Source organism: Meleagris gallopavo, chromosome 1 (assembly GCF_000146605.3).
Source record: "Meleagris gallopavo isolate NT-WF06-2002-E0010 breed Aviagen turkey brand Nicholas breeding stock chromosome 1, Turkey_5.1, whole genome shotgun sequence".
NCBI classification, from domain to species: domain Eukaryota; kingdom Metazoa; phylum Chordata; class Aves; order Galliformes; family Phasianidae; genus Meleagris; species Meleagris gallopavo.
The window spans coordinates 90365412-90390734 of NC_015011.2; the positions used below are offsets into that span (position 1 = coordinate 90365412).

Sequence of the window (25323 nt, forward strand, 5' to 3'; positions counted from 1 at the left end):
AAAAAAAGAAGAAAGCTATTATATAGTCATTTACATTGAGCAGTACAAAATTTCAAGTTTAAAAATAAATGCTATATTCCCATTTTCTTAAGATACAAAAACTTGTCACACAAAATAAACTTGTATCAGCTATATGCTCAGTTCAACTATGAATAAGCACAACACTGTATCAAAAGGCAGCAATAGTTTTAGCTATACAGAATTTCATCAGCTTAAATCAATGGCTCTTAAAACTATTACAGCTTCTACTTTACTCGATATTAACTTTACTGTGTTAATTGAGGCATTCCATACTGAACAATAAACTCAGCCTGAATTCCACAGAAATATTCAGCCCTCCACGCTAACAATTACATGCAGTCTCATCCTGATGCAATGTAGATTTGTATTCAAGGGGGTAAAAAAAAAAAACATTCAGTCACCGTCAAAGAACTGTTATGAACAAACTTTAAGCTATCCTGTAATTCTCAATAGTACAAGAAGAGTACTATGCAGTTAGTGCTACTTCTGCTAACATGAAAAGAAACAGTCAGAGATATTTGTACATTCAAAAAGGCAATTCAGACTTGGGACTTAAGCTTGTTGGCTGGCAATTTATGGTTTATAAAAGCAAAACCAAACAACAAATAACAACAGTAGTGACCAATTTAAGATTAAATGCAAAACCCCTGAAAGTAAATTAAAGCATTAACGTTCAGGAGCCAGCAGATTCGGGAAGAAAGCTTCACATTCTTTCTGCTCTGTAGAACTTAATGCAAGACTGAAAAAAAAAAATACTATTTAAATGACATTATCTAACAAAATGAAATTGCAGAACATATTCTGTGAGTACAGAAGAATATTTAGGATCTGCAATTAATAAGTAGTCACAATCTTCCCTCTCTGTAGAAAAGCAGGCCATCAATTGTCCACCTTACATTAGATTGCAATTACATAGGAAAAAGAAAGATGAGAAACCATTTATTTGTGGCATCATTTTTCTGAGTTCCTCTTTGCTTTCCTCTGTCTCAATCAGGTAACAGTTTAACTCAGCTGGACATTCTTCCTCAATCCTACAAATCTCTATCCAAAACAATATTTGCAAAAAAGAACCAATTATCCAGAGGGAATGGGCTTAGATGGAGCATTCAGAAGCATAGGCATGGCGTGAGGGCAGAGACGTTGTAGGTACGGACACAGGAGGACAACACCTTCTCAGCAGCTCACCAGTGGTACTTCACTACTTCACTACCCTGCAAAGGTTGGGTCTTAACTACAAGGGTAAATACAAGGACTAAGAACAAGCATATAGAAGCAAATGGCATGCCATATTGGCAGACCAATAATTCTCCAGTCAGTGAAGACATCAGGGGGCTGAGAACTCATTGCAAATTCCCTTAAGAGTCTTGTCTCAGCCTTAAGATAAAGACCTCTGGACCCCAAAGATTTTATGAAAAGGGGAATGTAAAGCCAGAACAATGGAGTAATGGTTGGGGCTGGGTGCAGGAGGAGGGTGAGAGAAATATAATTAGTGGTAGTCAAAGAGATTTGTTTTAAATTGATCAGAAAAGTTAGACTAGGAGGGTCAGCATCACTGTAACTGAATAGATAATAAACAACTGTGTTTTGGTTACACTGCAGAGTTTTTTAGTTCTGCTCTGTTGTTGTGGTGGATCACCCCTCTGGTCTACATGTTCTGTATCCCTTTATTTCTGTTCTTAAATGATAGCTTCTATCCAAATCCTTATACTCGACGTCAAGGAATTTGTTTTTGGTGGTGAGGAAAAAACAGAGAATACACCTCAATTATTTGCCATCATTGCTAGTTTTATATCCTGATGTCACCTAAATGCCTTCTCATCTTTAGAAGAGGGGAAAAAAGTCAAGAATGAAATATCAGAGTGATAAAATATTTTAAGAATACCATTCTCAAAATAAAAGTCAACATGTAGTACACAGTCAGTTTCATAAGACAGATGAGAGAAATAAAAGGCTAAATTTGTGCCTCTGTCTACAGAGCATGCAAATTTTGTCATACAATTTGACAGTCACATCTCAATTCTAGGAGCAACATCTATCTTCAACTTCAGTCTACTATAGAAAACAGAAGGAAAAAGCTTATTTTCCATTTCATACATGTGGCAAATGGTACATTCTGCTTTCAAGCTATTAGTCACTCTCTGCTTTAGTCCTCAACTCTACATCCTATTATAAAAATACTCCAACTGGTTTCATAAAAATCTGTTCAAACAATTGCAATTTGTAATTTCATTGATATTTCAAAAGGCATCTTGGCTAAATTTTTCAAATCTCAGAATGTATCTTGAATTTTATATAGTTCTATAAAATTCCGCTGTTTAAGACAACTGAATGATATGGGTACAACAATAACTGAGATCAAGATCCTTGTCCAGGAGTATTAAGTTAAAGAGGTCTGTGTCAAAGGCCCTATAACATAACTCTTCTTCCAGTAACTGTCAGAGTTTAAACTTCTCTATGACCCAGGAACAGCAAAGTTTCCATCAAAATTTCTCCAACTTCCTACATTACTGGAACCCACAGGTACACAGTAATCGTGGTGAAAATGCTAAATTATCACCAAAATAAAGGTAAGAAATGATCTGTGGTTCTCATTTCAACACAGGTACTCCAAATTCTCATCAGCCCTGAGAAGAGGCAACAATTTTTTTTTTTATGAAAGCAAAACACTCCAAAGTTTTAGGTACAAAAAACATTGCCAGATAATCGGAATCCACAAGATGAATTTCTCTGAACGTATCTCCCATCTTGTATGTCTGGATTTAGTTACAGAAAAATTATAGCTAACTATAAATCTCTGTGGCACTGGCTTGTTTCTAATGTCAAACTGGAAAGAACAGAAAGATGGTGATTTTACGTGTGTCGTTCTAGAAACAGCTTATTTTACGAAGAATGGTCAGAGTATCAAGTTCCATTAATATCAGCCTATGCTGAACTTCCCATACAATGGAAGCAGAATATTTGCCCATCTCTGGCAAAACCAAGACCTGCTTATTCCTCAAGTTTCCTTACCAAAATATACAAGACCCAAAAAAAGTAAAATAAAAAAATCCCATATTCCCAACACCAATACTGTAGATACTCTAAAACTATTTTAAAAACAATGTTTGAGAATCAAATGATGGCTCAGGATTCATTTCAAGGCACATACAACTGGTAGGATTGACCTGGGGGTGAGGAAGACAAGACATGAAAACAGATCATCTTAATTACTTGCCTCTTCTCGTCTCTCCTCAGAGGAAGGAACTTTAAGTTCTCGTGCTGTATCATCCTTGGGATCAAACAAGTATATGTAGTCTGAAGAGTAACTAACAAGGATCTCTTGACCATCTTCACTATAACATAGAGACGTTACTCGGCAAGATTTGTTATTGAGATGAGGAGGGACAAAACGTGCCACCATCCCAATAGTGCCCCTACCAGCATAATTCCCTGTGTGAGAATGAGAAAGAATACATTCATTATTGTAAATTTTCTACAAGCAGTTTCAATATACTCCTTAGTTAACATCCAAAGATGATCAGAGAATAGCTAAGCAACCAACAGTTTTTGTATTAAATTGGTTCTGAGTGGTGACAAATCAGATCTTCTGGTGTACAAAAAAAAAAAAAACAAAAAACTGATTTGAACATTATAGAAAAAGATGAAAGCATACAAACATATGTAACATATCAATCACGTGATGGTATATGTGGATACCATCTGTAATGTTTAGTATAGATGGAAATTTAGGAACCGAAGAACTTGTACACAATAATAATGCAATTATGTACCACCACACAAATTTGCAAGGAAGTCATTCTATAGAACTTGGAAAATTTAACGACATCTTTACTTTCTAAATGATCTAAAAAAAAACAAAAAAACAAACAAACCAGTTTTTCCCTCTTTGAGACATGATATTGTCACTTTGAGACTGCAGAACTACACAATACATTGGGTTTACATGACAACCAACCTCCATTCTACGTACTAAAACAATCTTCAATTCCAGCATTACAAACTTGTGAGCAGACAAAAATTAACTATAAGACGGCTTAACAGAAAAAAATAAGACTGTTCCAAAAACCTATTATCTGCCACATAACTGCAAGGCATATCTGCTCTGGATTAGCACATGGAAAAGCATGTCCTTGACAAATTCAGAATTTGCCATCTCATTGCATAAGGACTAAAGCTGAAAGTTTAGAATGAAAAAAAAACTAGTTTGCTCTCTAGCAGCTATCATGGAATACCTCATTCTTTAAAACAAATTAAAAAAATACAATAGCAAAATGCTATATCAATAAGTCCAGAAAATCTACAGTCTTCAACTAGACTTGCATACCTGAATTCATCTTTCTGCTGTACTGTAAATAGGGGTAGGTGTAAAAAAGAAAAAGCAGTGGTGTTTTTATATTGTTTTTGTTGGGTATTGTTTCGTTTTTAAACAAAACTTCAAGGGAAAAGCAGAATCTAACATTTACATTCTATATTTCAATCAGCCTCCCCAGAATCTGTTCCTCAGGCGGTTCTCAAGAACACTGAGATATAACATGAGGGGAAAATCTTATGAAAACATTAGCCTGATAAAAAGATTGTTTATTAATGTTCATTAATTGATCTGTACTGTTTTTTTCTCCTCCATTACAACAATCAACAGGGAATGCTGCAAAAATGACATTGTGACACTGATTACCTTTATGAATGTGCATAAACAGCTACGTATATTCATTTCTACGTAAGCTGAAACACACAGTTATCATGCACTACAAGTAAGAGATATGTTAGTACTACATACTCGCTGTAACTTATCACTTAAATTTTTTGAATAAAATCCTTAGTTAGCATCTAAAGACTGCCAACTTCTAACTGTACAATTTGTAACTTTTCAGAAAAATTACGTTAGATATAGCAACAAATTCTGTAAAGCTAAAGAGATTGTGTGACGCTATAGACTATATAAGATCCCTTCCAGTAAGGAGCTTCCTTATTTAAAGATTTCTATATTAGCAAATATTAAAGTGAAATGATTCCATTATTGTAAAGCATCGTTCTCAGAGAAGAAAGGTCCACTTCATTCAGTATTACATTTCAGCCATTCACCATTTATTTTGGGGGAAAAAAAAGAACCTGAAATTGAAATTGCACATAGAGAAGCTTACTATAAAAGCATGTTTCTCACCTGTTGCTCTTGTACCAAGCATTCGCCGATCATATATTCTTACTGAGCTATCAGAACAACCCACAGCAAGATAGTACGGGATTGGTGGACAGATAGCAACAGAAGTGGCAGCACGACGACAGTTTATTAAAATATCCTGGAACAAAAGAAAACAAACCCACCATTCAAACAAGAGCTCTGAGCATCTGAAGTATAATTGTATTTTTTACTTCAGGATGCAGGCCCATTCATCAAGGAGTAATTCAGAAAGTCAGGTCTGGCCCTGTGAAGACAGGCTGAAAATATGGCAAACAGAAAACCCACTGCAGAAAAGGAAAGCTATCACAGAAATAGATATATCGTGAGATTAAATGAAAAAGAAAGACAAACAAAACAAAGCAAACTAACAAAGGACAAACCACAGCAACAAACATTTGAGAAAAGATAAGCATAACAAATACAGATTTATAGACTAGCTTGCACATTGTATTTTCCTAAGCAAACACAGGTAACTGCATTTAGTTGGAAGAGTACCAAATACATCAAAAAATAGAGTGGATTTCATCTACAGGCAGATAGATTTTAATAGGACAAGGGACCAATGAAATTCCTAAAACTCAGACGTGCAACAGAATTAATCAAGAGCAGTAATCTGGTGTCAGTTTTTTCTTCAATTCAATACTGTTTCTGAATTCCAAACAGTGGAAACAACTAGTATCTTACCTTCTGGGGAGTAATACCAGTGACTAATTCGATCTAGTATAAAGTCATTATGAAATCTTTTCTTATGGAGGGATAAAAGATGGCCAAAACCACAAAAGTGCAGCTGATTTTCATCAATAATATTTGCCTCCAACTGCACACTCCACAGTAACTAATGTAAACCAAACAGATAGATTCAGTTTCAAGGCAGAACGTTTTCTACAGCATCTGAATCATCACACCACAGAAGCTCCTAAAGTGATATTACAATTTAGAAGAAGGGGGGAAAAAAAAGAAAAAAAAAAAAAAAGGAAATGCTCGAACTTTTTTTTAAATGTTTCTTGGGAAAAATGTTGTCATCTCCACCAACGACCCTGAAATCTATTATTTCTAAAAGCCTTACCAGAATTCAAATCCTATGTTTGTATGATGTACAGCTCTACATTTAGGTCATCTTTATTAAAAGATTTCACTCTTACATCTTTACAATCTTCCTTTGTGCAACTTGTTTTGATTCGAGTATCAAACCATCGTACAGTGCCATCTTCACCACAAGAGAGGAAAGTATAGGGATCATTTGGTACTGTCATAATCTGCCCAGTGGAGGAAAAAAAAAAAAAAAAAAAAGTAATTAACAATTTGAAAATAAAAGCAGCATCAACGTTTTGAGCCTTAAAGCCTGATCCAATAATGAGTCACATTAAGCCTTCTACCGAGAGAAAGAAGAAAACTGCATAAATATTTACTGAAAATGAAGAAACATCAGAAGTCTGAGCTACAATGAAATTAAAACAAACTGTGTGGTATGGGACAAACAGAAAACACTTACAGAAATAATTATAAGATCTGACCTATTATTTCGCAATAAGCAACATACATCAATTTGCTACAATAAATCAATGGAAGCCCAGTTTATTTTCTATTAAGTATTAGAAGGCAATAAAAACCCAAATCCTCCAAGTCTGAATGACATGAATCTGCTAACAGCTTTTATTCCCACTGCATTGTTTATTTGTACTCAAAACAGTCCCCTGAAGAAACTATGAGTAAAAGGCTCTTACTAACCTACTCTCACTTTATTTTTCTACCTTCTAAGAGAGCACTGTACTGCACTATTATATTGATCTCAGACCCACTCAAACTAGGAAAGACTCAGATGGCATCTTATGTGTGGTTTCATTCAGGAAGCCCTCTTTAAGACAAAATAAAAACATCACGTTAAAGCTGAATTCCACAGGTTGATGAACACACAAGAAGTGACATGATTCTATATGCCATCCCCTAAATACAAAACAGAGGATATTTTAGAAATTGGTGGCATCTTTATTTACTTACAATACTGCTATCAGTAACTTAACAGAAATTTACAGAGCTACAAAATCGGTAATTGTGCAATACACTAATTGAACATAAGCAAAATATTGATTCTTTAACACTTTTTATGCAATGCTTTTTTTTTTTTTTCAAACTCTTAATGACAGTAGATATCTGTAAATCTCACTACCTAAAGTGAGGTTACAAAGGTAATCTCTGTAGAATTCAACAGTTCTTCACGTAACACTCAGTATATTACCTAAAAAAATGCATGCTCTGCCAATTTTCACTGACAAGACATAAGAAATTAAACAAGGAGAACAAAGTCAAGGCTTAAATACCAATGGAATAACAAAATTCTGAGCCATGACTATGATTCTTGCATATGGTAGTGTATTGTATTGAAAAGAGTATTTTTTCACTACACATTTACTCAAATTAATAACTTTATTAGTGTAGTTATTTAAGCCAGGAATTGCTCTTCAATCCACTAAAACTTTTCAGCATTTACCTGCATTGTGATGGAAAACTTGCAATGAAAACATCCACTTTGCCTCAAGTATTCACTGAATATAGTGTAACAAATCAAATTCAGACTTCTAGCTATGTCTTATGTTTGTTCCTAATTATACCATTTCACAGTATAAATGTAAAAGCAAGGTACATACCTACACTTGGATATGCCAATTTTTATGTGTGGTGCTTATGAACATATAACAAATTCATAAACATTAAAATAAAGAAACACAGAGATACATACCCCCATAATAAAGAGTTGTTGATAATAGATATAAGCTCAAACAACATATTTGAGTACAAACATTATATAAAAGCATTTTGTCCTGTCAATTCCGTGTATTCAAAAAAATACATAGTGATATGATAATTTTACTATTTTGAGACTGTCAAGGTAAGACAGGAAAAGTTGGAACTTGATGATCTTTAAAATCCCTTCCAACTCGAGCCATTCTATGAATCATTCTGCAAATCTATGGAAGAACTGTACCTTCTCCTCCTATAATGCAATTAACATGAGCAGTAATAAAGCATTTGCCTGAATAAAAATCAACTTTGCAATAGCATTATGTAAACAAATTTTCCTACTTACTCTGTTCTCCCCAGACTTAAAAATTGTAGACAATTATCTCGCAGTTCATAATGATCTAAACAAATTTCTATATTATTCTTTTTCAGTGTTTTTGTATTGCCTGAAACAGTCACAAATTTCAACTTTAAAGTGCAGAATGAATCCAAAATGCATTCAAATTTATAATTAGTACCTCCAGGCCAAATTACGTTAGCTTTTGTTATCTAGAGAATCTGATGAGTCAAAGTTCTATATTTAATACAATGATGTGGTTATATACAGCTGGGTAGTAATATCTCAAAATTTTACATGACTTTCCCACTCCAGAAAACCCTCAGTGATTAAGTTATATTACACCAGAAGCTGAGGCTTCATCTCAGTCATTTGCTTCAAAAGAACTGGTATTTACTGCATTATACTTCCACACAGCAAGGCTCAAACAAAAAGGTCTGCTATGCCAAACAGGCTTTTAACGTTCTAATATCAAACAGATTTAAGAAAGTAACAGAATTTAAAGCCTGAAAACAATATTTTATAAACCTACGTATCGAAGACTTTTTTAAGACAGTTATCAACGTTTTGATATGTAAAACCTCAGTGCAAAACAGGCTAAGAAAATTCATTTCAAGAAAAGACATCTTTAAAACTGTCAATGTTGTAATGGGGACTGGGAAATAGCTTCCATTAATGATATTTTAAAATAACAAAAATAGTATTGGAGGTTATCATTCAAAACAACAGTAATGCCCTCTTTTAAACATTATTTGCTGAATAAAACTAATCTCCAATACTACCACTTTATGTGTGCAATACAGCAGTCAAATGGCCATACTCTCTTCAACTAATGATTTTGAGCAATATTCCATACAAACAGACACTATTTAAACATAAGATAACTATGTGGTAAATAGTAAATCTTTCATTTTGATTTGCTGGTCTGTTGGGCAGTCCTTATTTCTTCTAAACTGTTTTTAAATCTTTCTTTTTTGTTCTGTTTTGTGGAGTTTAATTTCTTTTTTTTTTCTTATTAAATTAATATTTGCCTTTGCCATCAGGTTTAATAGTTGGAAAAATACATACCATTGCTACTGATGACAAACAACATCTTCCAAGAGTTGACCAGCATCTCACAGTAAAAACTGTAAGTGCTATGTTCTAGCCTCTGTTGACCCTTCTGACCCACAAGGTCAACTGGCAACTGCTTTCACTGAACTTTTCCAGTTTGACCATTTTTTAGCAGCAACACCTGTTGACAGTCATTTCAATGTAATCAACCAAGTTGTTGGTCTACCCAAGTTCAAGCAAATCAGAACTGACTTCTAGTAATTGTATTGCCGTCAAAACTTTCATTTTACTGCACTCATAGCAGCTGACCCCAAGACCCTACCTAAACTTCAGACAGACTCACTGCTCTGATAACAGACAGATCTCCTCAGTGCAGTGTCCATAATCATTCCCCTATTCTCATACTTCAAACTTTTTTCTTTTTTTAAATACAAAACTCACAGCTTGCTATTCAGGAAACAGAAGCCAGCTGAGCCATAGACTGGCTGCTCCATAAGTCCATGGCCAGCCATCAAGCAGGTACTTAATTCATCAAGAGGTCAGAATGCTGACCTGATAGTCCTCAACCGAGGACATTTTATTTTTAAGAAACAGCATCACTGCCTCCAGATGTTCTTTACCAAAAGGCAGGGTTTATCTGAGGTACAGAGAACATCCAATCAAGTTGCAGAATCCTCAGACTAACACACAGACTACTATATATAGTAAGCTCCGGTGGCAACTGAGGCAGTTTAAGCTTCTGGCTGAGGGCCACAGGACTGCTGCTTTTCAAAGGGAACAGTAGTCTCTCAGTAAAAGCAATCTCAAAACCAAAAGCAGGAAATGCAAATCTGGGAGCCTGAATAACATTTTCCAGAACTGGAAATTAGTACATAGACTACAGCCTTGAGTTAAACCCAGGAAAAACAAGCATATAACAGAATACAACAGATAAACAAACTACAATCCCATAAACGTCTACAGAGTCAATAATGCCAGGTTTGCTTGACCGTCTGACCTACAAGGCTACCAGCAGACAAAATGTTTTTGTCAAATCCCTTAACTGAACATGTGTGATATCAACTGTAAGGATACTATTACTACGTGATCGAAAATGAATTCTCACACAATCTTTCCACACACCTCAAATTCAGTCAGTCTTAACAGATCTGATACAGACTTAAAAATCTGTTAAGATCTTTAAATATTTCATTCATTTTAAATGCAAAGAAAGACTTAGAAATTTGTTATGAAATCTCAGCTAAATAATTACAAAAGCAATGGATTTGAGGTTTTTTTCTTTCGAATGTCATACTTCTAACCTAAGAAGAAAACAGTATTGTTCCTCCCATTTTAGAAACAATTGAGCTTTACAAGTAACAGATTTTGCAGTCATTAAAATAAATATGTAAATTCAGATCATCTTCCTAAACTAAGCAGCACTTCCCTTCTCCGTTAGCCTACTTATATGAACAAGACAGAATTTCTGGATCTAAATTTACATATCATTAGTTAACCTTAATACAAAACAGAGAAATCACCTAAAACTTTAAATACATTTTTCAGATAAAATTATTCACAAATGCTTAAGTAAGAATTTCTTAGGATTTAAATTGTGAAAAAGCACTAGACCACTGGAAGTATTTTTATTCCTCCACCCACCTCCCCCTAAATAAAGATCAAGAGGTAAAGCATAGCCACCAACTCCTCCTCTGTCAATTCAGAAGGAAATTCACAGCACAGTTTAAAACATTTTTGCTGCAGATGATTATTTTTATTATTTTCATGAACGTTTATTCAGCTATTTTATTTTCAAAGAAAGTGGTCTTAACTACATTCACTTTTGGGAAATTTTTCAGACAATTTATTTTTCTTCTAAAACCTATTCTGTAAGAAAAATAATCAGAAATTGCAGAAGGAAGATTCTTTAATTCTCACTTTCATCATCTAGTTAATATCTTGCACAACAACACATGAAAATATGTACTCAATCTTAAAACCATCATATGCTTTTGTTGTTACCTCATAGGTGGTTCCATAGTGGCACGTGTACTGGCATTGTCTGTTGGTCTCCGCATCCTGTTCAATATTAGTATAAAAGATGACCCCATCACCGGAACAAGATACAATCTGTTTGTCATTGGTGCATGGTAGGAATTTTGCACTAAAAATATTAGCCCGGTGTCCTGAGCGAATGGTTGTTAAAACCTACAAGAGAAAAAGAAACTTGCATCAGGTTAATAATTTCAAAGCAAATAAAGAATGGGAAAATAATACAGACTTAGGTACTATAAAAGATCACTCGTACAGGCTGCCAGCAATGCATAGTTTAATCCCAACAGAAAAGGGAAGCTGCCTTTGCACCACATTTCTTCTAAGAACTAATTGGTTCCACACTGACCTTTGTACTTGCCTAAAGGAGTTTGCAAAATGAAAGTTATGAAATGCAACTGACATCTTTTGTTTTTAAAATGCTAGGTACATAATCACATCTGGTTTCTCGACGGAAACCATTAGTCTGGGATGATAATACAGCCAGCCTGCATGCCAGTGACAGATTTCAAAGATATGGAACCCTGAGTAGAGCAGCATTCTAATCCAAGTCAGCTTTACACACTTAAAAAAAAAATTAAAAAAAAAATGATGCTACCTGTACAATAAACACACTTTAAAAGAACTGAAGTTTGTAAAAAAGAATATTTTGAAGCCAGTCGAATAAAAGTTTAAGAACACGATCACTGGGCAGAAAAATAGGAGTTTAGGAGTTGAATTCAGTTTCAACAAATGCCTTTCACTTACAATACAGTAGGGAAGCATATACTTTATTTTACCCTCACAACTGGTTTTAAACACTTTGTGATTACTCTTTTTTATTTACTAACATACTTTTGATTAGTCTATTAAAACTGAAATAAAAATCCTCGATATACCTTCCTGTGCACTGGTGAAAATTCTACACTTCAGTCCATTTTCCTGCCTGTAAATTAAATGCATTTTCACCACCATCTATGGGAAAACGAAATCTACAAAGCTGTTTGCAGTATTAAAATGCCTTCAAAATTTCTACTCAATTAACTTAATCAAATAAAACATTATGCAAATTAAGCTGCTCTACCAGTAGCGACTGATGCATAGTATTTTACAACATTCCATTTTCAAACAGTTTACACAGAAAATTTAAAGGGTATTCAAAGCCTAATACTGGAAGAAAAATAATAATAATTAACCAGAGGACAACACATTCATTTTGTTTCAATAAATCTGTCTATTAATTCAGACTTGTTCACATTTTCAAATCTTCAAAACCCAGATATTCAATGAAATGAAAAACTCATTTCAAAGGAATAACTCAGAAAAAGAAGTCCACAGGGTACTCTACTTCAGCTAACAGTTAAAAATGTATCATCTAACAAATACACCTTTGATTTTAGCTATTGTTACTATGAATTAAGTCACTCAATGGCTTGGAATGGAAGATCATCCAGCTTCAATCCTCTGCCCGTGGGCAGGGCTGCCACTCACCAACCCAGGTTGCCCAGGGCCCCATCCAACCCGAGCCTGCGCACCCTCCAGGGATGGGGCACCCACAGCTCCTCTGGGCAGCCTATGCCAGTGCCTCACCACCCTCTGAGTAAAAAGTTTCCTTCTAACAACTAACCTAAATCTCCCTCCTTTTAGTTTAAACAAATTCTATTGTGATCAGACTGTAAAAGTCAGTCCCCTTCCTGCTTATAAGCTTCCTTCAATTAGTGGAGGGCTACAATGAGGTCTCCCTAGAGCCTTCTCTTCTCCAAGCTAAACGAGCCCAGCTCCCTCAGCCTCTTTCATAAGAGATGGTACAGCTCTCTGCTCATCTTTGTGGCCCTCCTCTGGACCTGCTCCAACAGCTCCATCATGTCTTTCTTGTGCTGGAGGCCCCAGGTCTGGATGCAGTAGGGTGGAGCCTTACAAGGGCAGAGCAGACAACAACTACCTCCCTTGCTCTGCTGGCCACCCCCCTTTTGCTACAGCCTGTGATACTGTTGGCCTGGGTTGTAAGAGCAGACTGCTGGCTCATGTCCAACTTTTTTTCCATCAAGATTCCTAAGTCCTTTTCCTGAGAGCTGCTCTCAATGCTGATTCCACTGTCTGTATTGCTGATGTATATGTTGAAGAGCACTGATTCCAAGACAGACCCCTGGGGGACACCACCCATCACCAGCCTCCACCTGGACATAGAATCATTGACCACAATCCTCTGGTTGTGATCATCCAACAAATCACAGAATCATGGTGGTTGGAAGGGACTTCTGGAGATCATCTAGTTCTAACCCCCTACTGAAGCAATTCTTTATCCACCAAATAGTCATCTCTCTTCGATTTAGACACAAGGATATGGTACAGAATCATGTCAAAGGCCTTGCACTAGCCCAGGCAGACAACATCAGTTTTCCTTCCTTTGTCCACCAAGCCACCACTCCATCATAGAAGGCTACCAAATGTGCCAGGCACAACCTAACCTTGATGAAGCTGTGCTGGCTAGTCTCAGATCACCTCCTCATCTTGCAAGTGCTTTTAACGTCTCTTCCAAGAGGATTTGCTCCACAAGCTTTCAGGCACAAATGTGAGGCTCAGTGACATATAGTTCTTGGGTCTCCCTTTCTTGAAAATGGAAGTGATGCTCCCATTTTTCCAGTCACTGAGGACTTTGCCCGACAGCCACAACTTTTCAAATATGATGGAGAATGGCTTGGCAATCACATCAGCCAGTTCACTCATGACTGTGGAATGCGATCCCATCTGGCCCCACAGATTAGTATACATTCAGCCCCATGAGGCAGTCTCTGACTTGCTCTTCTATTACAATGAGAGGGATTGCTCTTGTATTACAATGAGAGGGATTTTGCTCCTCCAGCTCCTGCCTGACAGCCCCCAGCAGGCAGCAAATTTCTCCAGAGAGATTATTTGGAAAGCAAATGGGTGCCACTGTGCCTCTCAGTATGGAGTCCCCAGATATTAAGACTGTTCGCCTTTTTTGAGCAGCACTACTTACGACTTGAGAACCTGAGTGGACCATCTTAATGTGGTTGACCTTTTCTAGTTCTGAACCATTAACCACATCCTCTTCTTTCCATCTCCAGAGCTTCCCATTGGTTAGGGGAACTTCAGGAGGAACAGGGAGGTTCCTCCTTCTTCTCTGATCAGAGATGAGGGTCCAGTCCCCCTCATCGTGTATATTTTTGCAATCTGTCTCCTCAGCGTTGGGAGCTGGCTTAACTTCTTCCTCTTGTAGGGACTTAGGACAAGACTGTCAGTTTGCCCATGTCATTGCATGATACCACTGATGGCTGGTTACTTCTCAGACTGGTGATCTTCTCCCACAACCTAGCCACCTAACCAAAACATTCATCACTCTGGGTACAATTGCACCCATGACACCTCCCTCTCTCCCTCCCGTATCCCCCTCACTTCACTTCCCTCAGGCCCTTAGTGGACTTCCAGATTCTTTCCAGTTTCCTTCAACTGTAGGTCTAGGCAGCTCTGTCACTCACTGGGAAGTCTGTCTGGGTGCACAAGTCAGCCCAGAAAGGTTGTAACCCCCCATCAGCATTTCTGCCTCAGCTCAACCATTGTGGTGGATGGTCACCATGTTTGCTTCAATAGAGTATCACACCCTGGTGCACCAGATGAGAATAAAATGGCTCATTTTGTGCCCTCTTCCATCCCTCAGTTCCCTGGCCTTATTACACAGTGTAGCAATAAAGAGCATTAAAGTATTACAGCATTTATTATCTGCAGATTTTCATGCCCTTCCAGACTTGCTCTGTACATCCTTTCTCACATAATAACCAAAACAGAAATTTAACACACACGGACAATCTCTAACAGCCTATCATTAGCTACACAGAGTAAAACAACACTACCACCTTATTCCACTTGAACATTTTATTACTGTCATGTAACAGGCTACGCAGACCCTTAATAACTGAGTAAAAACAGAGGGAAGAGACAATTTCAAACATTTTTCTAACTACTTGATTAGACATAACAACTCAGATATTTTCACAACTTCTGTACTTCCTTAAGTAACACATCACACAGAAAATCAATTAAAGAGGCAAAAAATTAAAGATTTCAAATTGCAGTTCTTAAATGCTCAGATTATATCTTTGGGACAGGATTACTTATTCACACAGCAATCCTAAAGAACTTATCTCCATCTCTAATGATACATATTTTCCTCCAGGAAACAGTACACAAAACAAGCACACACACTGTGGAAAAGGAAAACAAAGAGGTATAAAACTATTATCATTTGCAGATTTTTTTATTTTTATTTTTTTGCTACATCTCTGTTTGATGTTCTGCTTATAAAAGCTGCATGCTGTGAAACTGTCCATTTTATTTTAGATCCTACAGCAGCTACTAGGTTGTCATCTCAAAACTTGAAGTGTTTTATGGTGACTTTATTATTATTATTATTTACCATAAGGAACAAAACAGTAGTTTTTAAGCCACATTAAAAACAGTTAAAAAAACCCCCAAAGACGCAGTTTCATTTATTTTCCACTTATTTTTTGTAAAGACAACTGTTTAAACAAATGCAAGCCAAACATCAGAGGGTTACTAAGCCTTTCAGGATATGGTTAGAGATCCCATTTAAGATATCTAGCACAGAATCATTTGCAATCCAGCCAGATGAACAGTGTTTCTTTGAAGCAGCCAAAGCCCCTTTAGAAGTGAAAAGGAAGCAAGCCTAATGGAACCTCTTCCTAATGTTAAAAATAGCAATCTCAACTGTGGAAAAGATGTCGTCTCTCAGCTGCACTAAACACACTCCAAAGCCTCTCCAACACTTTCTCACAAGTGGAACCGTTTTCCTCTCTGGAGGCAAACCAACCTACAGATTCAAAAATCTTAAGCATAACTACTAGCAAGAATTCTGTGTTCACACAGGTTTTAGCTGACAGAAATCCTGAGTTACATTTAAAGGTTCTGAAAAATGAGTGCTCAACCAGATGTACTTGTAGCACAAAGTGTTTTAGCTCCAGAGAGTTAAATTATTTACTTGTTTTGTTACTGAGATGCCTGAAACATTTATTTTGATGGAGATTATTAGTCAACAATGGGTTGAGTGAAACAGAATAAGAGAGGAATAATCCACAAAAGGAATTATTCTCAGCCATCTCAAAATATAACCAAGCGCTTATTCTTTATTTTAGGCTTACAGTTACTATTAGAAATCACAGTAGTACATTTCTCCTCAGATACACTAACACAAACATTCAAACTAATCAAACTCAACAAACATTTTCCAAAATTTTTTCCTTCTGATGCAGATAGTAACAATATTTCCATTTGAGGACACAACACAAACTGGAGTTACATACATTCTGCCTCAATAACCTCCTATTTAAACTCCTTTCCACATTTTGTTTCTCCTTATACATTTAATTTTTCAGTACCTCTTCTAGTTTTAGGTGTCAACCTCAGAGGGAGTATGGAAGAGCGGACTTTGAACTCTGCTGCAAAGGATCCCCAGCACTGAAGGACACAGCTCAGAGCATCTGTACAGCAAAACTGACAACAGATGCTCAAAGTGTAAATTATGGAACAATGCTACAACATGATGGACACTAACTGATATTACTGGAAGTCACTTGACTGGATCTTAACCTGTGTAAGTGCAGAAGTGGAAAAGCCAAGCTTTTTACAACACTTACCTTCACAACTTGCTTCCTCCATCTCAGTACAAATTTTTCTCCACCCATACACACACAAGACAACATCACTTTAAATGGTAATCAATTTTTTTTAATACACATTAACACTTCAACAACATTAGGTTACACAAACAGACAACTCAGTATATTGTACACAGCAGAAGGTAGTACAATATTTTAAAGCTAAAATGAAGACAATGTATCTGACTATGAAATTTCACAATTACTGAATGCTTTTGCTAATTCTGACACTAATCTGTTGTGAGACTATGTTCCTTTTGTGCCAGACCATTTACCGTAAAATGGGATAATGCCTCTGTTACGAGGGATTAGAATGCTAAGGTTTTAAAGCACTGTGAAATTTTATTCTCATTTGCAGAACACTACAAAGTGCCTGATATTATCTTTGTCAGATAATAATTAGTTTCTCTTAAAAAATAACAACTTAAATCTCATTTGAAAAATTCTAAGTATTCAGAAACAAACCTACCTTTCTGCTGTAAGGATTGGTAATAACCAGGTTGGTGTCATCAGAACCAGATAAAATATATTCTCCTGTATCATTCCAGCAAATTGTATTCACCTGCATGAATTAATTAACAATTAAATTAGACTTGCATTAGAATTTTCAGACTATTAAAATCATCAACATACTGTATTTATCCAACAGTACAAAAAAAGCAGTTAACAAATGAAACTGAAATAATGCCACTTTTCATCAGCTAACACACACACACACACACACACACACACACACACACACACACACACACACACACACACACACACCCCAATTACTTTCAAAATAAACTGATAAGGGAATCACCCGCTTCACCTATGGCCTGTCTATTTGCAATTCAATTATTTCCTTTGCTCCTGAAGAGTCCATTAGGTAAATTAAGCCTTCCCACAATGATCTCAAGTCCCTCAATTTTATACATTCAAGTGTTTCAATGTAGCAAATATACTCCACAGAGTTCTCTGAACTTGAACTAGCACATCACTGTATCTTCACATTGTCCAAATTCCGAACGTCCACTGCTTTACAGGCTTCTCAGACATGACATCTTCTCAAGGATCCTGTGAAAAGCAATGTAGAATCCATCCCAGATCCCCCTCTGAGGAATGTATACATGCTGGAAAAGCCAAGTCCTACGGAGAGGTGCAAAGTCACATTGGGAGAATTTTACAGTACGTTTCTTTACCAATTTTCCTTTCCGCAATATTGTGTTCAGTACTGTGCTAATGATATAAAGCTGGAAATTCAAAATCCAGGAAACTCAGAAAGTATCCTTAAAGCAAGCAAGTTTTTTCTTCCAGCGGTAGCTCATGCACAAGCTCCGAAGACTGTATGCATGACCATTATTATTTCAAATTGTCTCTAAAATAGCCTTAGCTGTCAAACTGCAGCCATCAACATTTTTCAATGGCTATTTTCTGCAGGCAGGATAACTGCTGTGATTCGATATGAGTGGACTGTATCATTAGTCAAAACTCTGTTTTTTAACATTCTTTTCTTATGCTTTCTTTTGATTCAAATCTCTCATTTGTGTGGGCCTGAAAGGCAAAAATCTTGTTTAAAATAAGAATACTCATTTTAGTAACTACTTTAAGCATAGCTCAGTTGGAGTCCTTCTTCAGGCAAAGTTGCAAAATGAGTATTAGCTGTTTGCATAGATGGATGACATGGGCAAGTGGATTAATTACCAGAACGTGATGTATTTGTTGACAATCTTTAAACTAATTACAGGCACTCAAAAACACACTAGAAAATGAACAGAAATGCAAATGTCATTCTGTCAGTGTATCCATGTCTGGCAGATCTGCACCTTCTATACTGCAGCTTTGGTTTGTATTCCACCCCCATATTCTCAATTTCTATTAATACCCATTTGAAATGCAAAGTTATGAGAAAGAATGGCTAGGATGATTGGAAGTACTTAAAGCTTTTTATTGCAAATTTGTGCTAGTCCACAGCACAAGTGGTCTAAGTGGACTACAAGTAGTCTAGGGGAGAGAGAAAGAGAATATGACAAAAGTTTATGAAATCATTCACAGCATGGCAAAAGTAAGAAATAATTTTCCATAGTTCTTTGTAATACAGGAAATGGAAGGCCTTCAATGAAAGCATCTCACAACATCCAAAATAAAGGATGATTCTCCTATGGCATTTTATTAAAACTGCAGTTCATTGTCATGGAATGCTCTAAACACCAAAAGTGGAAAAGAATGTTTGCCAAAGAAAAATGATCAGAAACAAAGATGCAAACTTCACTTCCATTTGTCCATTAAAGTCTGATGTGTTCTCCCTTCTATACACTGGCCATGTCTCTGCTTTCTTCAAAAATCAGTTCTGGCCACCATCACAGCCAAGTTAGCAGGCCTGACTGAGTGATGCACCTTGGCTACTCCTACAGCCCTGGCTGTCAGTCACCAATAACTACACATTCAACTAGCCTCTGGATCCATTCAACATGGAAGTAAACTGTTTAAACTATTCTGATAATTACAGTACTCAAAACACATAGTCAAGCACAGTGCAGTATTACAGTTAGTACCAACACTAGAATGTTAATTTTCATCTACATTTCCTTTCAGGAAGCTAAATACCATGACTGCCCTTAAAGAAATCAAAATGCTAACACAGGAACAAAAAGCAAAAACCACAAGAAGCTGTAAAAAGTAGAGCGGGGGGGGGGAGGAGGTGGGCAAGTGATGTGAGAAAGAGCTTGCACAAAAATTTAACCAATAGTAGTAGAAAGGATCCAAAAAGCTTGAAAGAAAAGTAAACATAGCATAGGAAGAAATGTATAGGAAGAAACAAAGGAGAGAGACAACAATTATATGAATTGCAGTGTCACAAGCCTACACAAGACATCTAACATCTTCCTTTTAAATCCTGATTTCATTCAGGTTTGAGCAATTTCAGCATTCCCTACCCAAGCCAAATTTGATTCAGAAAAACTGTGAAGCAAGAAGACAGCCCATGCTGGAAGTCTACAACTAAACAGGCTTTTAATTCTGTACTGGATCACCTTCCCAACATTACTGAACCAAAAAAAAAAGTAAATCATTTCAGTGATTGACTTTTATTTTTATTTCCCCAGAAAACAATTATTTTATGCAAGCGATCAATTATTACACTTCTCAGTGCTCAGTAGACTCCACTGACCAACATTGAATTGCCCCAATAAATAAACATATGCACAACTGAAAACAGATGGCCAATGACAGCAGATTAAGAAAAATCCTTGCCCCTGTTCCAATGTAGAACACACACTCTTAAAATACATCCTCAAATGAGGACTACCTAGAAAATTCGTTCATATTGCAGAACTGTTTAGAAAAGCTATACATCTATTACCTTCACAGCCACTCATGCCCAGCTGAAAGCACAGCATAACAGTTACTACACAAAGGGTTTGAAATTCTTCATTTTAGGGTCAAAATAAGAAAGATGTCCTACTGAAGTGACAGAAATTTATAATGAGAAAGACACAGAGTATGTAATTAGCTTTTTTCTATTAGGTATTCCACACTTTATCATCTGTATAAAATTCTGTTTGCTTCTCAACTAGCCTTTCAAGGAAGAATCACAGAATCACAGAGTGGCCCAGGTTGGAAGGGACCTCAAGGATCATCAAGCTCCAACCCCCTGCCACAGGCAGGGCTGCCAACCTCCACATTTAATACTATATTAAATACATTTAATTACAGGCTGCCCAGGGCCACATCCAATCTGGCCTTGAACACCTCCAGGGATGGGGCATCCACAACCTCTCTGGGCAGCCTGTTCCAGTACCTCACCACTCTCTCTGTAAAGAATTTCCCCCTGACATCCAACCTACATCTTCCCTCAAGTAAAGCAGTGAGCTCTTTTAATTCATCACTCAAATAGGAAAAAAAAAATTACCATCTACTAGAATCATAGAAATATGGAATCATCTAGGTTGAAAAAGTCCTCAAAGATCATCAAGTCCAACCACCAACCTGGCCTACTGAGTTCCATCACTAAACTGCATTCCTTGGTGTCATGTCCATACATCACTTCTGTGATTCCCTCAAAGAGAATACAAGAGGCAGCCAAGCCTCAAGGCTGAAAATTCTGAATTTTCACTCACTCCTTTGTAATGTACCAGTAAAATTAGCTCTTTTGTAAACAGAATATGTTAACAGCGTTTAAAAAACAGAAAAAAAAAAAAAAAGTCTTCAGAGACATATCAGAAAGATCTCCCAAACACAGAAGGGAGTGAAAAAGCACTACTTGTCACATATGGAGGAAGAAGTAAGAACTACATGTTCTAACAGTATGCTAAACATACTACTTATATTAATTCAAACATAACTTTGAGGACTATTTCTAAAAAGTGACTTGCTCACAAATGCTCTGCTGAATGAGATGTATGTCACACCAAACACTTGATAGTGAAGTGAATATCTATACATAGAAACAAGAAGTTATTCCTTCAGGTGATCCTCTCCCCTTCAATTCAGAATGTATTATTTCCACATATCCATCTACCTACATATTCTGTAATTCTACCTTACCAGTTTTCACAGAATTCAATCAATCTGTTTTAGATTTGCTTTCTTCTACTTACCTCATGCTTAGTTGCTACCAGTCCAATGCAGCCAACTTCAAAAGAAAGCATCTCATCTAATTTTATAAATCTACTACTGAGCTTCTCAGCCTCTTAAGCTCCCTTGAGAGACAACATGAGAAACAGCAACTTCTGGGCTCAGCTCTGAGGCAGAAATCCCAAACATGAAGGTGCTATGTTAATATTAATGCTACAAAAATATGAATACTCCAAGTATTTCACAGAACTATCATCCTGCTTCAAAAATGTTGTGAGTATGGTTATACATACAGGCCTACTTTCTGACAAGATCTTGCTCTTGTGTAATATATAAATCAAATGGTGAGTAGGAAGTTAGACTTTTACCCTCCATTAGAAAAGCAAATTTGTGCTTTAACTATGTTGTTCATCTTTTTTTAGTTTGCTTTACATAGAATATATGAGCCAAAACTAACTCTCCAGAAGAATATAAATGCCTGTAACAAAATAACAAAACTAGAAAAACTCTTAGTAAGATTTCTATGACACTCATTCCTTATGTTTGAAATGTATGCTGACTGAGCAGTTATAGTAGGAGGGGATGGGAAGGAAGAGACAAATATAATTTACCATTGATGGCATAAGCATTTTAAAGAGGAAGGATATCGCAATCCTTACTTGACTTCTACATTTACAAAAGCAATACAGCAAAAAAATCTTATTCCAACAGCTGTAATTTCATTCAGAGGACAGAGCTCTGAGTATTTATTCACTACTCTAATAATTCTGTGCACAGGCAAGTATGCCCAACTGGTATTTTAACTTGTTTTCTGACACACTCACACAGGTGAATCAGTGTTATGTTAAAGCCATTCAATGAAGCCATTCAATGTTAAAACAAATTTCTTTGTTCCGTGCTTAGCTTAAGTATTTAAAAGAATATGCCATGTAATATTTGGAGCACTTTCAAAATTAATCATTTAAATAAGGAATATTTCAAGCTTTTTTTTTTTTTTTTTTGGTCTTTATTGTCACTTTAAATAAGAATGCAGCACTCAATCATTTGTTTTTTAAGTGTGAAAAATAAATCACTTAAAATATCAATATTGCTTTAAGTATAAAAAGCATATCAGCATGACACAAAATGATTCCACTTAAAGATTGGTTCTAACTGAAAAGACAAGCATGTGTTTTCCTGGCACATGAGCTTAACTCATTCAAGTGCAGGACATGGTAGTGAAGGAGAGAAGTGGGATTCTGTCCTTCAAAGATAAAACACTGAATGCTTAAGAGGAAACAAATACCTAGAGGATTCAGATGTAGGTCTCAACAAGCAGAGGTTTCCAACTCAGATTTTAAGACATGGTATTTGCATTTTTAAGTCAATGAACTATTACTGTGGCAACATAATCACTATTTAACAACATTTAACAAACAAAAAAAAAGCAACAAAGCAACTTACACATCCATCATGCACATTCAAGGTTGCTTCAAGTTTTAATCTTTGGATAAATTCTCTTCTCCCTGTAAAGAAAATACTAATTACAATACCCTTTTAAAATGGTAACATGAAGAACTAATTTAGATACTTCTACTGGACACTAGCAGTCCTAAACAATGAAGAATCAGAATATAACTGTCAGTCTCAAAACAATTCATGTGGTTTTCATTTCATAAATGCTAAGATAAGCATCACATTTGCTAGTTCTTCCACCACTTTCAACAAGATACAAATGGCAACATGCACAGTTCACAAGTTGAAGGCTGCCCTGAAACAAATTGCTGAAACATCAAGAATAGTCCTGTGGTTTTTTTGGTCAACTTTGCTGAAGACAGCAAGTACAACATAGCTTCACAACTAAGACATTTTGTGTAAGTATACAAAGGAGAACGTATTTAGATCTTGAGTAAAACATGATCTCAATTTCAACAAAAAGTTGGAAGATCTTTAAAGTATTATCTACAATTCTACATTTGCTCTTAAGCTAGAAAACTCAACTTCAATTTTGTTATTAATGCTGCATTTTGAAAAGCAAAAGTGAAGTCCAGTACCACTGCATTTGATTTGTACATAAAAGATTAAAAAAAAAATGAAAGTTTTGGAAAGTTGATATAAAATGTAAAGATGAAGGAGAAAAAAGAAATCTATAAATGTATATTGACTACAACAAGGTCCCATGAATTTTATGCTCTTATCTGCATGCTAGCTGCCATCCAACTGCACTTAATAACTACTATACAATACAACTGAAGAGCAAAAAAGGCATTTTGAAAACAACATCACTACTTCCTGAAGTTCCTAAATGAAAGTTGGAGGTATTTGATTAGAATGCCTTTGTGTCAGGAAAACAGGTTAAAATGAACGTAATAATCCCTAGAAAGTATTTTCAAAAAAGACAAATATTGGTAAGCCTGATCTTTTCACTTAAATTCTAAAACTCTGTAGACTCCAAGAATATTATTTTTTCTATCCTCTATTTCTAGAACTCTCAGAACAAAACTCTAGGTAAGGTACTAGGCTGTATTGTTTCTGAATAACACAACTACTGCATTCACTCCAAATTAACTTTCCCTTAAGGAAACTAAGGATCCTCAGAAAGAAAAACTAGAACAGAAGAAAACCCTCCCTATATCAGAAAGCTCTACACTTCATGGCTTGTTTGTTCAGATGAAATGGGAGGCCCTATTTAGGCATCCAGCCTTGCTGCCTCTGGCATTCCAGTACAAATTTGTAACCACATTTTCTCCTCTCTACTGTTTCCTCTTTGTGTCTTTACTTGTCCCATACAATCTCCTGAACAAAAAAGAGACCACCTGGTATCCTCAGCTGACCCCTAGCAAACCAGGCTGCCACAGGCCAGACACTTGACTGAGAAGCAGGCACAGGACATCAGTGCGACACACTCTCCAAGACTCAGGAACCCTTCAAGCATTACAAGCTCCAGCAGCTACAACTGCACCTCAGTAAACGTGCATCTAGTCTTCTCTCCACAAAAAGGCATGTTTTGCAGCCAGACTTCCGCTAATACAGCTCAAGAACCACAGCAGACTGAAGAATGTTCTTTTACAAAGGATTTTTTTTGGTTCGTCTTAAGAGGATGTATGACCGGGTGAGATGATTATACAGCAACTGTTTCTAAGCACATCTAAAGCAGCTTAAAAACCAAATTAAAAACATACTACCTTACTAATTAAGTGGTGCAGTATTCAGCATTAGTCTTTCTAGTCTTGTTTGACTCCTCTAGCTGTAGACAGAGCAAGAATTCTAACAAAAGCATACATTTAAAATTGCAGTGTAGAGTTAAACTTCTTTCCAATACCCTGCCTACACTGCTGGTGGGCTGTTTTCTACCCAAAATCAGGCTGATTTCAGAAAATTTAGAGATAGCACAGGGAATAAAGATGAGTCACTACAGAGACATTGCAGAAATGTCAAAATGTTTTGCCTCCAAAAACCTTTCTTTCTTCATTGGATGCTCCAAAAGCAAGCCTCAATTTTATTATGTCAGCCCACGATATCAGAGGCAGATGTTGGTGGTTTGGCGTAGAGGTTAGACCTGCCCATCAATATCCCAATACATGTTGCCGTGTGACAGATGGCAGCAGAGGGGCAGTCCGACAGAATGGAGTCTGACATGGAAGTGCATACAAAGCAAACGTGACAAATTTCTCCTTGCAGAAAAAATGGCATCCACTGACGTTTATAGCCATCTTCTCCAATGAAGAAAGGTCGAGGGAACTGGGCTTGTTTAG

At 36.4% G+C, this 25323-nt stretch overlaps 1 protein-coding gene across 1 annotated transcript; it reads right to left on the reverse strand.

Annotated features, from left to right (window-relative positions):
- Nucleotides 1–3208: 3208 nt before the first annotated feature.
- Nucleotides 3209–23281, reverse strand: LOC104913898 (DDB1- and CUL4-associated factor 6-like). Its single transcript, XM_019620003.1, has 6 exons — nucleotides 23033–23281; nucleotides 17502–17594; nucleotides 11331–11516; nucleotides 6343–6456; nucleotides 5183–5318; nucleotides 3209–3450 (listed from the first exon to the last, which is right to left on the reverse strand). The coding sequence occupies exons 4-6, from the start codon at nucleotides 6451–6453 to the stop codon at nucleotides 3224–3226; spliced, it is 474 nt and encodes a 157-aa protein (XP_019475548.1). The 5' UTR covers nucleotides 6454–6456; nucleotides 11331–11516; nucleotides 17502–17594; nucleotides 23033–23281; the 3' UTR covers nucleotides 3209–3223.
- Between the last annotated feature and the right edge of the window lie 2042 nt (nucleotides 23282–25323).

Excerpts from the sequence above, each read along its gene's own strand:
- LOC104913898 (XM_019620003.1), bottom strand. The coding sequence starts at position 6,453 with ATGACAGTACCAAATGATCCCTATACTTTCCTCTCTTGTGGTGAAGAT. Across the intron at positions 5,319-6,342 it reads CAAAGGAAGATTGTAAAGAT|GATATTTTAATAAACTGTCG; the intron begins GTAAGAGTGAAA and ends CTTTTGTTCCAG. Across the intron at positions 3,451-5,182 it reads GCTTGGTACAAGAGCAACAG|GGAATTATGCTGGTAGGGGC; the intron begins GTGAGAAACATG and ends ATTCTCACACAG.